This window comes from Mustelus asterias, chromosome 20 (genome assembly GCF_964213995.1).
Source record: "Mustelus asterias chromosome 20, sMusAst1.hap1.1, whole genome shotgun sequence".
Taxonomy (NCBI): Eukaryota; Metazoa; Chordata; class Chondrichthyes; order Carcharhiniformes; family Triakidae; genus Mustelus; species Mustelus asterias.
The window spans coordinates 9,355,033-9,369,133 of NC_135820.1; the positions used below are offsets into that span (position 1 = coordinate 9,355,033).

The 14,101-nt window shown below is 40.9% G+C and overlaps 1 protein-coding gene across 1 annotated transcript in view; it reads right to left on the minus strand.

Annotated features, from left to right (window-relative positions):
- Window positions 1-301: 301 nt before the first annotated feature.
- The window catches only part of LOC144508755 (cell adhesion molecule CEACAM5-like), a 56,774-nt gene continuing 42,974 nt past the window's right edge, over window positions 302-14,101 (minus strand). The window contains exons 8-11 of the mRNA XM_078237065.1: window positions 9,029-9,301; window positions 6,420-6,683; window positions 4,237-4,554; window positions 302-456 (exon numbers count right to left, since the gene is read on the minus strand). Coding sequence (XP_078093191.1) covers window positions 302-456; window positions 4,237-4,554; window positions 6,420-6,683; window positions 9,029-9,301 — 1,010 coding nt within the window. The remainder of the gene's footprint in view (window positions 457-4,236; window positions 4,555-6,419; window positions 6,684-9,028; window positions 9,302-14,101) is intronic.

A 14,101-nucleotide genomic window follows, 5' to 3' on the forward strand; every position in this document is an offset into this window, starting at 1 on the left:
TTTTGCATTAAGCAATGATTATCGCCGACACAGCTATTTTTTCTGAAAACCTGCAATAAATTTGCTTAATATACAGTGCACAATAGTAAAACATATCATACGTAATGATTCTGAAATATAATAATATGCGAATACGATGTTATTCTTTGAAAGAGTAAAACAATAAAATAAAAAGATCAGCACTGCAGCAAGAAAACAGTTCTACATTTTCTCAACATATTGCGTCATCATCAAATATCAGTATGATTATTCACACATGATTCCTCTTTTAATTTTACATATCCATGCCGGATCACCTGAATTAATTCAAAACCGTCCAAACGCCCTTGGAGTTTTCCCTCTCATTTTGCTGGTTTCCCACCTTTGATGTTAGACTAACTGATGTGTAGTTAAATCGACTATATTTAAGCCATTTCTTCCTCATCTGAGTAAAATGGAAAACAAAGGTCTCCTTGTCTGAAATGAAAATGGATATATGACCAATTGTAACGGGTGCCAGATGCGAAATATTAGTCGGAGAAATGAACAATAGTCCCCTCAGCGACACTCTAGCAGTTGCTCTTTGGGAGGGGATCAAAGTGACGTGACTGAGAGTGAGGAAGGTCGCTCGCAAACAGAGAAGGGTTATAGGCAGTGCAAGAGGGCAGGTGGACTGGGAACAGAGACGGGGAGAGGTCAGACCATAGGATTGAGATGTGTCTACTCTAATGCCAGGAGTATAGTGAATAAACAACTAGCTAAATGAGGAGAGGGCTTGGGAGATGTTAATAGCGCTTCAAGAAACCGGGTCCAGATAAAGGCTGGCATAAAGACACTTTACCTGAATGCACGAAGCATTCGAAACAAAGTAAATGAGTTGATGGCACAAATCCATACAAATGAATATGATCTAGTGTCCATCACAGAAACGTGGTTGCAGGGTGACCGGGACTGGGAACTGAATACACAGGGTGATCAGGCATTCAGGAAGGATAGACAGGTAGAAAAAGGAGGTGGGGTAGCTTTGTTAATAAAGGATAATATCAGGACGGTAGTGAGAGACGACATAGGCTCTAAGGAGCAAAACGTGGAATCGTTGTGGGTGGAGATAAGGAATAGTAGGGGGAGAAAGACACTGGTAGGCGTGGTCTATCGGCCCCCAAATAATAACTTAGAGGTGGGGAGGGCTATAAAGAAGCAAATAATGGATGCGTGGAAAAGTGGAACGGCAATAATCATGGGGGATTTTAAACTACATATTGATTGGTCGACTCAAATTGGACGTGGAGGGCTTGAGGAAGAGTTCTTGGAATGCTGTCGGGATTGTTTCATTGAACAGTATGTTACAGAACCTACGAGAGAGCGAGCTATCTTGGATCTGGTTCTGTGCAATGAGACAGGTAGGATTAAGGATCTTCTTGTGAAGGATCCTCTTGGGATGAGTGATCATAATATGGTGGAATTTCTGATACAGATGGAGGGTGAGAAAGTAGGGTCCCAAACCAGTGTCCTCTGCTTGAACAGAGGGGAGTACGATAGGATAATGGTGGAATTGGGTAATGTAGACTGGGCGAGCAGACCGGTAGGTAGGGCAGCTGAGGAACAGTGGAGGATTTTTAAGGAGATTTTTTTAAGTACTCAGCAAAAATATATTCCGGTGATAAAGAAGGACTGTAAGAAAAAGGATAACCGGACGTGGATAACGAAGAAAATAAAGGAGAGTATTAAAATAAAATCAGATGCGTACAGAGTGGCCAAAAATAGTGGAGAATTAGTGGATTGGGAAAGCTTTAAAGAAAAACAAAGAACGTCTAAGAAAGCGATTAAGAAAGGAAAGATAGATTATGAAACTAAACTAGCTCAAAATATAAAAAATGATAGTAAAAGTTTTTACAAGTATATAAAAAGGAATAGAGTGGCAAGAGTGAATGTTGGACCCTTGGAAGATGGGAGGGGGGATTTAATAGTGGAAAACGAGGAAATGGCTGAGACTTTAAATAAGTTCTTTGTGTCGGTCTTCACGGTGGAAGACACAAATAGTTTGCCGAATATTAGAGATTGAGAGTTGGTGGGAGGGGAGGTCCTTAATACAATTACTGTTACTAAGGAGGTGGTGCTTGGTAGACTAATAGGACTGAAGGTAGACAAGTCCCCGGGCCTAGATGGAATGCATCCCAGGGTACTGAAAGAAATGGCTGAGGTAATAGCAGATGCGTTAGTAGTAATTTATCAAAATTCGCTGGACTCTGGGGTAGTGCCGGCGGACTGGAAAATAGCTACTGTTACGCCGCTGTTTAAAAAAGGAAGTAGACAAAAGGCGGGTAACTACAGGCCGGTTAGCTTAACGTCCGTAGTTGGGAAGATGCTAGAGTCCATTATTAAAGAGGAAATAACAGAGCACCTGAATAAGAATGGTTCGATCAAGCAGACGCAGCATGGATTCATGAAGGGAAAGTCGTGTTTGACGAATCTACTGGACTTTTATGAAGATGTCACTAGTGTGGACAGAGGGGAACCGGTGGATGTGGTGTTTTTAGATTTCCAGAAGGCGTTCGATAAGGTGCCTCACAAAAGGTTGCTGCAGAAGACTGGGGTACACGGAGTTAGGGGTAAGGTGTTGGCGTGCATTGGGGATTGGCTATCTAACAGGAAGCAGAGAGTTGGGATAAATGGGTGCTTTTCTGGTTGGCAGTTGGTGACCAGTGGCGTGCCGCAGGGATTGGTGCTGGGGCCTCAATTGTTTACCATTTACATAGATGATCTGGAGGAGGGGACTGAATGTAGGGTATTCAAGTTTGCTGACGACACGAAGGTGAGTGGGAAAGCGAATTGCATGGAGGACGCGGAAAGTCTGCAGAGAGATTTGGATAGGCTGAGCGAGTGGGCGAGGATCTGGCAGATGGAATATAACGTTAGCAAATGTGAGGTTATCCACTTTGGAAGAAATAATAGTAAATTGGAATATTATTTAAACGGGAAAAAATTACATCGTGCGATTGTGCAGAGGGACCTGGGGTTCCTTGTGCACGAATCGCAAAAACTCAGTCTGCAGGTGCAGCAGGTGATCAAGAAGGCGAATGGAATGTTGGCCTTTATCGCGAGGGGGATAGAATATAAAAGCAGGGAGGTCTTGCTGCAACTGTACAAGGCACTGGTGAGGCCGCAACTGGAGTACTGTGTGCAGTTTTGATCCCCTTATTTGCGAAAGGATATATTGGCCTTGGAGGGAGTGCAGAGAAGGTTCACCAGGTTGATACCGGAGATGAGGGATGTGGCTTATGAGGAGAGATTAAACAGATTGGGTCTGTACTCGTTCGAGTTTAGAAGGATGAGGGGTGATCTTATAGAGACATATAAGATAATGAAGGGGCTGGATAGGGTAGAGGTGGAGAGATTCTTTCCACTTAGAAGGGAAACCAGAACTAGAGGGCACAGCCTCAAAATAAGGGGGGGCCGGTTCAGAACAGAGTTGAGGGGGAACTTCTTCTCTCAGAGGGTAGTGAATCTCTGGAATTCTCTGCCCATTGAAGTGGTGGAGGCTTCCTCGTTGAATATGTTTAAATCACGGATTGATACTTTTCTGATCAATAAGGGAATTAGGGGTTATGGGGAGCAGGCGGGTAAGTGGAACTGATTCGCTTCACATCAGCCATGATCTTGTTGAATGGCGGGGCAGGCTCGAAGGGCCAGATGGCCTACTCCTGCTCCTATTTCTTATGTTCTTATGTTCTTATGTACCGGGCGACTGAGACTTTTACGGAGTGCGCTACCGCGGACGGCACCGCAATTTATTTGTAACCAGAACGCTAAGTTTCCGAAAGGCACCAAGACAACAGTGGCAATTCATGAGAAGTAAAACGAAATCAATCATTCTGCAGTGAAGGACCAATGATCAATGAACCGAAACATGTTTTTTCTACATTGATGGCTATACAACGAAGAGAGTTATTGGATCGGTACCCTCCACCATCTGCCTCCCTGGGCGCAACCTGGGCTTCTATCCATCCGTTTCCCCTTTTATCACACCCACTGCAAAACCCGAAATACACCATATTCTAGTTCATAAATAAATAAGATACACGGAAATTCGATAAAAATACATGGTTCAAAAGTGATAATGACATATTTCCATGATTTTATCTAGCCATAAACTTTCTCTGTGCTATTAATTGGCGCCTTCACAGCTCTTTCCTCCCTCAATTCTCACGCTCCAGCACAGGCGCGCGCATGCACCGATCGAACACATATGCGTCTTACCGAGGACAGACAGCGTGATGTTTGCTGCAGCTTCCATTCCATAATCTGAAACCATGCTGACAGTGTACACTCCGCTATGCGACACTGCCACTGACTGTAACAAGAGTGATCCGTTCGTGAGGAATAACTTAGTATTGCCTTCGTATTGCCCAGTTGCAGTGGAGTTCGTATAGGTCCAGTTAGCTATATTTCCTTGCCTGAATTCCCATTTTCCACTCTTAACCGCAACAGACGGTTTCACAGAAAGAAGGGCATTTCCTCCTACGGCCACAGTAATCAGGCTGTTGTCCATCAGGATAGTCAAATTCTGAGGCTGAGCTGAGGAGAGAAAACCTTATTAGAGAGTTTGCTCAGAATTGACGCAATATATTTTTACCTAACGTCATAAATAAATTAGATGAATTTCTGTTTTTATAATGCTGTCCAGTTTCTCCAATCACTAAACAAATGGAATTAACAATTGATACTCATGCAGAGCTCTCTGTGATCAACGAGCTACAGCCGTAACCGTCAGACATGCCATCCGAAGGGATCCGCACCAGTCCCTGCTGAACGGTGTGAAGATGTGGCCTCGTGCATGTGCACATCACATCAGTTCATTCATTTTCATAAACGGCAATGCCTACTGCACGAATTGTTCTGCAACTTACTCTGAACGGATTGCGCAGGATAAGAACTGTCAGACATCAATACAAATTTCTACAATTGTCTTCCTGTCTGGCGATCTTTGTTTTTAGTTGCGCGGTGTCTGTATTTCTTTGGATTTTGCGGATGCGCATACACAGAATGTGCATCAGCGAGTAAAGAGAGGCCATCGTAAAAGGTGCTGCATTCCGCAGTTAAGTTGCAGCACTGAATAGTTCCAGAGGTGCCTCAATTTTAACACTTCAAAATTCCAGCATATCTATGAGCATCTTCTGCCATCAGAACACTGATTATAGCAGCAGGAATAAAAGGAGTAAGGAGATGCGTCGTCTTTCCGAAACAAGAGTTGATATTATAACATGTTGGGTTCTATTGCTTTATTCTGTGATGCAGGTTCACGTGTCTTTGTGTTTGCTTGCGTATCTTTTGGTGTGTATGCACACGGTCGTATGAGTGTGTGTGTGTGTGTGTGTGTGTGTTTGTCTCCGTGTGTAATTAAGTTAACTAAATCGAAGACAGATTGGATGCAATGTTTTGGGCATCAAATTAATCTGCATGTTACAGAAATCCAGCAAACCAAGTGCATTTATGTTTTAGAAGTGAAAGGCCAGTAGTTAGAATTTTGCATTTGGAGATATGTAATAGTGTGCTGTTTTCAGTTGTACAGTTTGAAAGGTTGCAAGCAGGTTTTAAAGACTTGCAAAATTCACATAAGTAACCAAAACATGTGATTGATTTTTTTTTGGCCAACATTAGGGACAGTAGGGAAAACATGGGATATTGAAATATTTTGTTAAAGATACGTTCCAATGATGAGCAAAAGACAACGGAATCAAAGATGGAAGGGGAAAAAGGAGTTTTGGGATCGACGCTCAGCTGTGTTAGCAGCCAGTACTTCAGATTGAAATGGCCTCCTGCGTACTGGCGGTGTGAGAAACAACTGCTAGCAGCAGCTCTGGACTGGAAGAGAAATCATTTAAACTAGCTACACATTTTCAGCCATGAAAAGATACTGAGGAAGTATTGAATTTCCACAGCAGAGTGCAGGAGCTTTTAAGCAGTCATTTGATACAAATTACCAAAATAAACAGTGTGATATTATTGGATATCTATTTCTGAACATCTAAAAGGGATTGATACATGGAGGGCATTAATTAGGCATGGGACTAATTATGTGTTTAGGAAGAAAATATTCTAAGGCTAGTTTTTGCTGTGTAAATGCAACTTTAGGCTATGAGGTTTCATTTGCATTTTTTTCATAAATTACTTAGTGTAATTATTAAACTCTCAAAGGTTGTGGCTTCTTAAATAGGGAAACCATTCTTCTAGTTGTCAGAAGCAAACAAACGTTTGTGATATGTGGGCCAATTTCAGCTTTGGAAGTTTGTTTGCCCAGCCATCAACATCTGCTGGATCATAGCATTTATCAAGGATATATTAACGTTCAGTATGTGCCTCGAATTTACCATTATAAACCTTGACAAGCGGGCAAGTAGCTTTGAACCTAAGAAAATCAACCTGAAAAATGTGTTGCTTACCTATTACAATTACTAGTTTAGTTGATTCATTGGAAATGTTTGTTAAACTGTTAAAAGCCACACAGGTGTAATTTCCAGTCCCATTCGAAGTAATGTTATCAATGATGAGTTCTGATCCTTTTTGTTGAAGCAAGCTGTCGTTTAGATACCACTTGAATTCTGCCGGTGGATTTGATTCCACAGAACATGAAAAGGCGATGGTTCTTCCAGTAATGTAACCATATAAATCAGGTTGTATGGACAAATTAGGGCGATCTGGTCCATCTAATATCAATAACACATGCATTTCATAGAGCAATGTTAAAATATAAGGCATCATTAGATTAGACAAGTATCGACAAAATCATAACCGCCACAGCACCTATCCATTATTGGATATACTAAAAACCATTAATCATTTTGGTTTGTATGCTGAAGGCAATAGGCCCTACCATTTTCTCCAGTGTGCAATGGCGAGTATCCAAAGTTTAATTCCGATTATTTGGTAATGTTAGTGGGGGACGAAAAGGTGGGAGGGAGGGATCGGGGGAGCATGGGGCAGGGGATTGCAGGGGGACACATCTCTTTCCCCCTGTGTAATGGGGGATCACAGTATTTGTCACTCAGTGATTTCGTGATGGCTCTCCAATGACATTTTCCGCTTTACAATCTTGAGACAACAGTTCTGATTTCCTCCCTTTTTCGACTGTCGAGCAATGTGACCGAGGAGGTAATCTGCGTTGGCAGATACAGGACATAGGAAGGGTGGCGAATGAATATTTGTCAGTGTTCTGATCCCAGGAAAAGGAGACCACAATATTCCCAGATAAATTGCATACAAGGCCGCTTTGGGATGCGGGGCAGTAAACTACACTTTATGTGATACAAATGTTCAAGTTGAATCTGGCCATGAGTTAAATGGCAGAGGATTGAGGTTGGCTAATGTAGTTCCACGTTTCAGGAAATGTGGTAGAGATAAACCAGAAAATTACATCACTTCTAGGAAAACGTTTGGAGAACACTCTGAAGGACAAAATTAATCTCGACTTGGAAAGTTATGGGTTAAATACGGATGTTCAGCATGGCTTTGCAATGGAACGTCATGCCTAACAACTTTGAAAGTATACTTCGAAAATATGATCGATGATGTGGCAGAGGGAAGTGCATTAATGTAGTTTATATGGATTTTAACAAAATCTTTGACAATTTCCCAATTGGAATATTGATTGAGAAGGTTGTAACACACATGGAATTCATGGACACTTGGCACAATGGATCCGAAACTGGCTTAGTAATAGGACACAAAGACTGGTGTCATTGGCTGCTCGAGTGTATGGAGGCCGGTGTCCAGTAGTATATAATTAGTTTGAATGGTATGGCCCTTGTGGTTTGTCATATGCATTAATAATGTAAGTGATACTCTACAGCGGGTGATTGTGTTTGCAAGTGACACCACGATTGTTAATAGTTAAGAAGAAGGTCGTAGGTGACAGGATGATTTTGGTGTTTTGGTCAGATGGGCAGATAAGTAGCAAAACTGAGTCATTTGTACATTAGAAGGTATTTAACTCTCAGAAGTGTAAGGTGATGTCCTATGGAAGAAGTAACCAGAACGAGATTACTGGTTGGTAGGAAACTAGTAAGGTCAGAGGAACAGGTGTATTTTGGGATACTTATTCACTGAACTTTGAATATGGATGAACAGGTGAATAGGATGGTAGAGAGGATGAATGAACACCGGCTTTTTAATCAGTCATCGCATAAGGTATAAGAGCAAGAACATAATGTTGGAGCTGAGAAGAACTTTAGATAGGCCACCGCTGGAGATTTGTGTGCAGTTCTGAAAATGATTTACGGTAGAAACTGTGTCATCCTTATGAATTCCAGCATACATGTGACACCAAATGCACTGTAATGTGGGTGACAAATAACTCAGTTCACGATCAATTAAACATGGGAAAAATAAAACCAGTAGTCTTTCCTCCGATGCTCACATCGCATGGCATAATACTGTAATTTCAAGAATGCCAAAGTAGACGGTTTTTGATGCTTTGCAAATTATTTTTAATGCCTTTAAATGTTTTTAAATTATTTATGTGCGAAATAAAAAAAAATATTTTCTCAAACCATCTGTATTTCATTCTTTTTGGAATCTGAAGCCCACTAATTGGCTTCTTCGAAAATATCAAATACTAATTTGCTCCCCAGGTTCCATTGATAAATTCACATAACTCATCTGATACTATGCGTTCAGCTCCTCTGGATTTGATTAATTGGCATAACCAACGAATCAAATTAAGATTGATTATTTCTGTGGGGTGGCATCTGAAATTAAGAACTCATGGCCAGAAGTGTTATGTAATTTCAGATTTCGCTGTAAATGAAATGTTCTAAAGACACCAGAACCTCGTGAACACTATTGCCCGCTGATGAGTATGATTTTTACCATCAGTCCAAAAGGAAGAAAATGCTTGTTTAAATATATGAAGCTCTACCCAAGTTGCCCGTGTGTTGCAAACAATAAGAAAAAAAACGTTTTCGTGTGTATCATCATTGTTTTGTCTTTCCTAATCAATAATCCGACTGGTTGATGATACATTCTGAAAATAATGATCAACTGGGGCACTTACAGCTGACATTTAGTTGGTACGTGTCACTTCTCCTTCCGCTTATGGAGTTGTATGCATAGCAGGTGAATCCTCCACTAAACCTTAACACTTTCGACAGAGTGAGCGTGCTGTTATCACCACTGAGATGAAATACATTTTCAGAATTAATCGTGGTGTTGTATTTAAACCACTGATATGAAACTGCTGTGCCTGATGCAAAGCACACCATAGCCACGCTGTCGTCTTCTACAGGGTTGGTGGCATTTGCTGTAACGTTAGGCTTGGAAACAGGCTCTGTCAAAACAAAGTCGAACAGTTAATGCACGTTAAAAGTAAGTTTGGAGACCTGTGGATTTATCAGCAGATTCTAACGTCAGCATTTGTGCTTGGAATCTTTATCTGTGTGATCCCATAAAAAGTGATACTTTAAAGTGAATATTGCAATTCCATTTGTTGGCACCTACATATATTGCGCAAATATAGTCTCTTCTAGCGTCTTCCGTGGGGAGAAAGAGAAGTAAGTGTGAGATCACGGACCAACCGAATGAAAAGCAGCTTCTTCCCTGCAGCCATCAGAGTTTTGAATGGACCGACCTTGCATTAAATTTGTCGTTCTCTGCACACTAGCTATGACTGTAACACTACATTCTGCACTTTTTCCTTTCCTTCCCAATATATAGTACGCTTTATCTACACAGCGTGCAAGAAACAACACTTATCACTGTATACTAATACATGAGAAAATAATAAATCAAATCAAAAGAGACTTCTGCTGAATGGACTTCGTATCTCTTCTTACCATTCAAAGCATAAGGTATATTTTTCTAACGCTTTATATTTGTTTGTATGGCAGGGCAAACGTCCAATTCATAAAAAGATACAGTAAATGTTTCCTATATCCGCAGTCGTTCCAAAATGTTTACCTCAACTGAGGTGCGACTGAAGAGGTTGGGAATCTGGCCGGCTATCTTTTTGAATCACGTGGAGTAAAAAGGTATTGTACGGATTGGTTTTTACCAGATGTATATTTGAAAATGGAACCATCAGTAGATATACAGGTCGAGATTTTTCACTTTGTGTGAAGGCAAAAGAACAGCTAATGTAAATGCATGTCAAAATGTTAATAATTTAATATGATGCAATATTTGATAAGATTGTTTCATGATATGAAAGAGTAAAGTACCACCAAGCAAAGTAAACCAAAGCTTTTGTACTGCCTCCATCCGCAGCACCTACAATTGCTTGTTCAACACTGCTAGTTAGCTTTGATTCCATCTGCTCCATTTTATACTCGACAACGGCGTTTCCTTTCGTCCCGAATTGCTGGTTTCAGTGCAACCTATAATAACATTCCACTGGTGACCCTGGACCACAGCTAACTGCCAACTTCATCTGGGAGCCCACAAAGTCCAAATAGTGAATTTCACGTAGACTTGCGATTTCCCCAATTTATCATTCTACGTTGCTCAGTTTATTTTGCGAGACTTGCATTTCCTTCTCACTGAAAATTAACATATTGCAACATTTAAGGGGCATCTTCACCGATGCAGGAATAGGCAGGGAATAGAAGGAAAAGGAACGCTTAAGGCAAAAGGATGTTTTAGCTTAAAAAGTATTCATGTGTCCGTGCAGGCTTGTTGGTCCGAAAGGCGTGTTCCTGTGCCGTGCTCTTCTTTATACTTTGTTCTATTGGCGCTTAAAATTAGGGACGAGTTCTTGGCATTTCCGATTATTGTGAGGTGTGTGATATCTTTCGAAGCATTTTATCCATTATACTTACTTTTCTAATGTAATGAAAAGTCGCAGTCAATTTGTACAACGTGCCGCCGGTTAAAATGTTGTAAACTAATTTCAGGATGTTGTGAACCGGCGGAGAGGACGCTTTGCTTTTTACAAACGTAGTGCCGATATTTTTCTTGTCAGATACTGAGATGCGACTTGCCACGACCATCTGGAGGTTCAGATCTCATTCAGTATATCACTGGTGTGGCAGCTGATTTGTGCTTTCAATGCAACTATTCTACCTCTAAATTTTATAATTTTAAAAATAATTTTATTCTCTCCACTGGTCATTCAACATGCATTGTTTTTACTAAGCAAATTGAGGCATTCCATAGTTTACCTTCTGAACCGAAAAAAGCCCAAAATGGATCAGTGATAAAGATATTCGCAGGAATAAATCAGATAATACATTACGCACCAATTCATCGTTTCCACTCTGCTTTGTTGAACTGGAGGCAACGGCTTGTCGATAAATTCATTAGGGGTTGCGATGGCTGGGTTGCTGTCTGCGTACATTAAAACAATCGAGATATCTACCTTTTTTGCCACTGTACTTTTAATTACCGTTTTTCACGGTATTCCTTTTCGCCCAAAAACTTTATTTCGTAACGTTGCGGCCTCAGATAGTTTCTCAATTACTGAAGTAGTTTTGAACTGTAAGCACTGCGCCATTTCCAAAACAGCTACTAACTAGGCTTCCCTCCACCCGTTTTCCTTTTTATCACTCCCACTGCAAAATCCTTCGTGAACCATACTGTCGTTCGTAAAGAATTAAGGCACACTGAAATTCGATAAAGAAACACTTGGTTCAAAAGTGATAATGACATATTTCCCTGTTTTTATCCAGACATGAGGTTTCTCTGTGTCGTTACCTTGCGCATGCGCATCTTTTTCCTCCCTCATTTCTCACACTCAAGCATAGGCGCGCGCATGCATCGATCAAACACACATCCGTCTTACCGAGGACAGACAGCATGATGTACTAACTGGGCTTCCCTCCATCCCTTTCCCTTTCATCAGACTTACTGCAAAACCCTTAGTGAACCATATGATCGTTCGTAATTAAATAAGACACACAGAAATTAGATAAAAAATACATGGTTCAAAAGTTGTACTGACATATTTCCCTGATTTTATCCAGTCATGAGCTTGCGTAACTTTTTCCTCCCTCAATTCTCACGCTCAACCGCAGGCGCGCGTATGCACCGATCGAACATACATACGTCTTACCGAGGACAGACAGCGTGATGTTTGCTGCAACTTCCATTCCAGAATCTGAAACCATGCTGACAGTGTACACTCCGCTATGCGACACTGCCACTGACCGTAACAAGAGTGATCCGTTCGTTAGGAATAACTTCGTATTGCTTTCGTATTGCCCTATTGTAGTAGAGTTTGTTTGAGTCCAGTTAGCTATGTTTCCGCCTGCGAATTCCCATTTTCCACTCTCAACCGCAGCGGACGGTTTCGCAGAAAGAAGGGCGTTTCCTCCTGCGGCTACAATAATCAGACTATTTTCCATCAGGATAGTAAATTTCTGAGGCTGAGCTGAGGAGAGAACACCTTATTAGGGAGTTTGTTCAGAATTGACACAATATATTTTTACTTCACATCATTATTACATTCGATGATCTTCTCTGCTTTTATAATGTTGTCTAGTTTCTTCAAGCACTAAACAAATGGAATTAACAATTGATACTCATGCAGACCTCTCTGTGATCAACGAACTACCGCGGTAATCGTCCGACGTGCCATTCGAAGAGATTCGCACCAGTCCCTGCTGCACCGTGTGACGATGCGGCCTTGTGCGTGTACACATCACATCAGTTCATTCATTTTCATAAACAGCAATGCATACTGCACGAATTGTTATGTAACTTACTTTGAACGGATAGCCCAGAATAAGAACTGTCAGACATCGATACAAATTTCTACAATTGTTTTCGTGTCTGGCGATCATTGTGTTTAGTTGCGTGGTCTCTGTATATTGTTTTTGATTTTGCGGATGCGGATACACAAAATATGCTTAATCGAGTAAAGAGAGACCATCGCATAAGGTGCAGTTCGTTGCAACACTGAATAGTTCTAGAGGTGCCTCAACTTTAACAGGTCAAATTACACTATGCTCTCAGTATTCCAGTATCTCTATAAGCACGTTCAGCCATCAGAAGACTGATTGCAGCAGCAGAAACAACAGGAGCAAGGAGATGCGTCTTCTTTACGCAACTAGATTTGATATTATAATTAATATTTTGGGTTCTATTGCTTTATTCTGTGAGGCAGGTTCACGTGTCTTTGAGTTTGCTTGCGTATCTCATGTTGTGTATGCACACGGTCATGTGAGTGTGTTTGTGTATGTGCGTTTGTGTCCGTGTTTGAATAAGTTAACTAAACCGAAGATAAATTGGATGCAATGTTTCGTGCATGAAATTGATCTGCATGTTACAGAAATCCAGTTGAACCAAGTGCATTTATTTTTAGAATTGAAAAGCCAGGAGTTCGAATTTTGCATTTGCAGATATGTAATAGTGTGTTGTTTTCAGTTGTAAAATTTGAAGGTTTGCAGGCACATCTTAATGACTTGCAAGTTTCCCACAAGTGAGCAGGAGCATGTGATTGAATTTTTTTGGCCAACATTAAGGACAATAGGGAAAACATGGAATATTGTAATATTTTGTTAAAGATGCGTTCCAATGATGAGCTCAGGACAACGGAATCAAATATGGAAGGGGAAAAGGGGATATTGGGATAGGCGCTCAGCTGTGTTAGCAGCCAGCACTTCAGATTGAAACGGCCTCCAGGGTATTGGCAGTGTGAGAAACAACTGCGAGCGGCAGCTCTGGACTGGAAGAGAAACTATTTAAACTAGCTACACATTTTCAGCCATGAAAAGTTACTGAGGATGCATAAAGTAGCCATTGTCGAAAGTGTTGAATTTCCACAGCAGAGTGCGCGAGACTTAAGCAGTCATTTGATTCAACTTACCAAAATAAACAATTTGATATTATTGGATATCTATTTCTGAACATCTAGAAGGGATTTATACTGGAGGGAATTAGCTGAGCATGGAACTAATTATATGTTCTTTTGGAGCAAAATATTCTGAGGCTAGCTTTTGCTGTGTAAACGCAACTTTGAGCTGAGAAGTTTCATTTGCATTTTTTTCATAAATGACTGAGTATAATTACTAAACTCTCAAAGGTTGTGGCTTCTTAAGCCGGGAAACCTTTCTTCTAGTTGTCAGAAGCAAACACAATATTGTGATATGTGGGCCAATTTCGGGTTTGGAATTTGGTTTGCCCAGCCATCAAC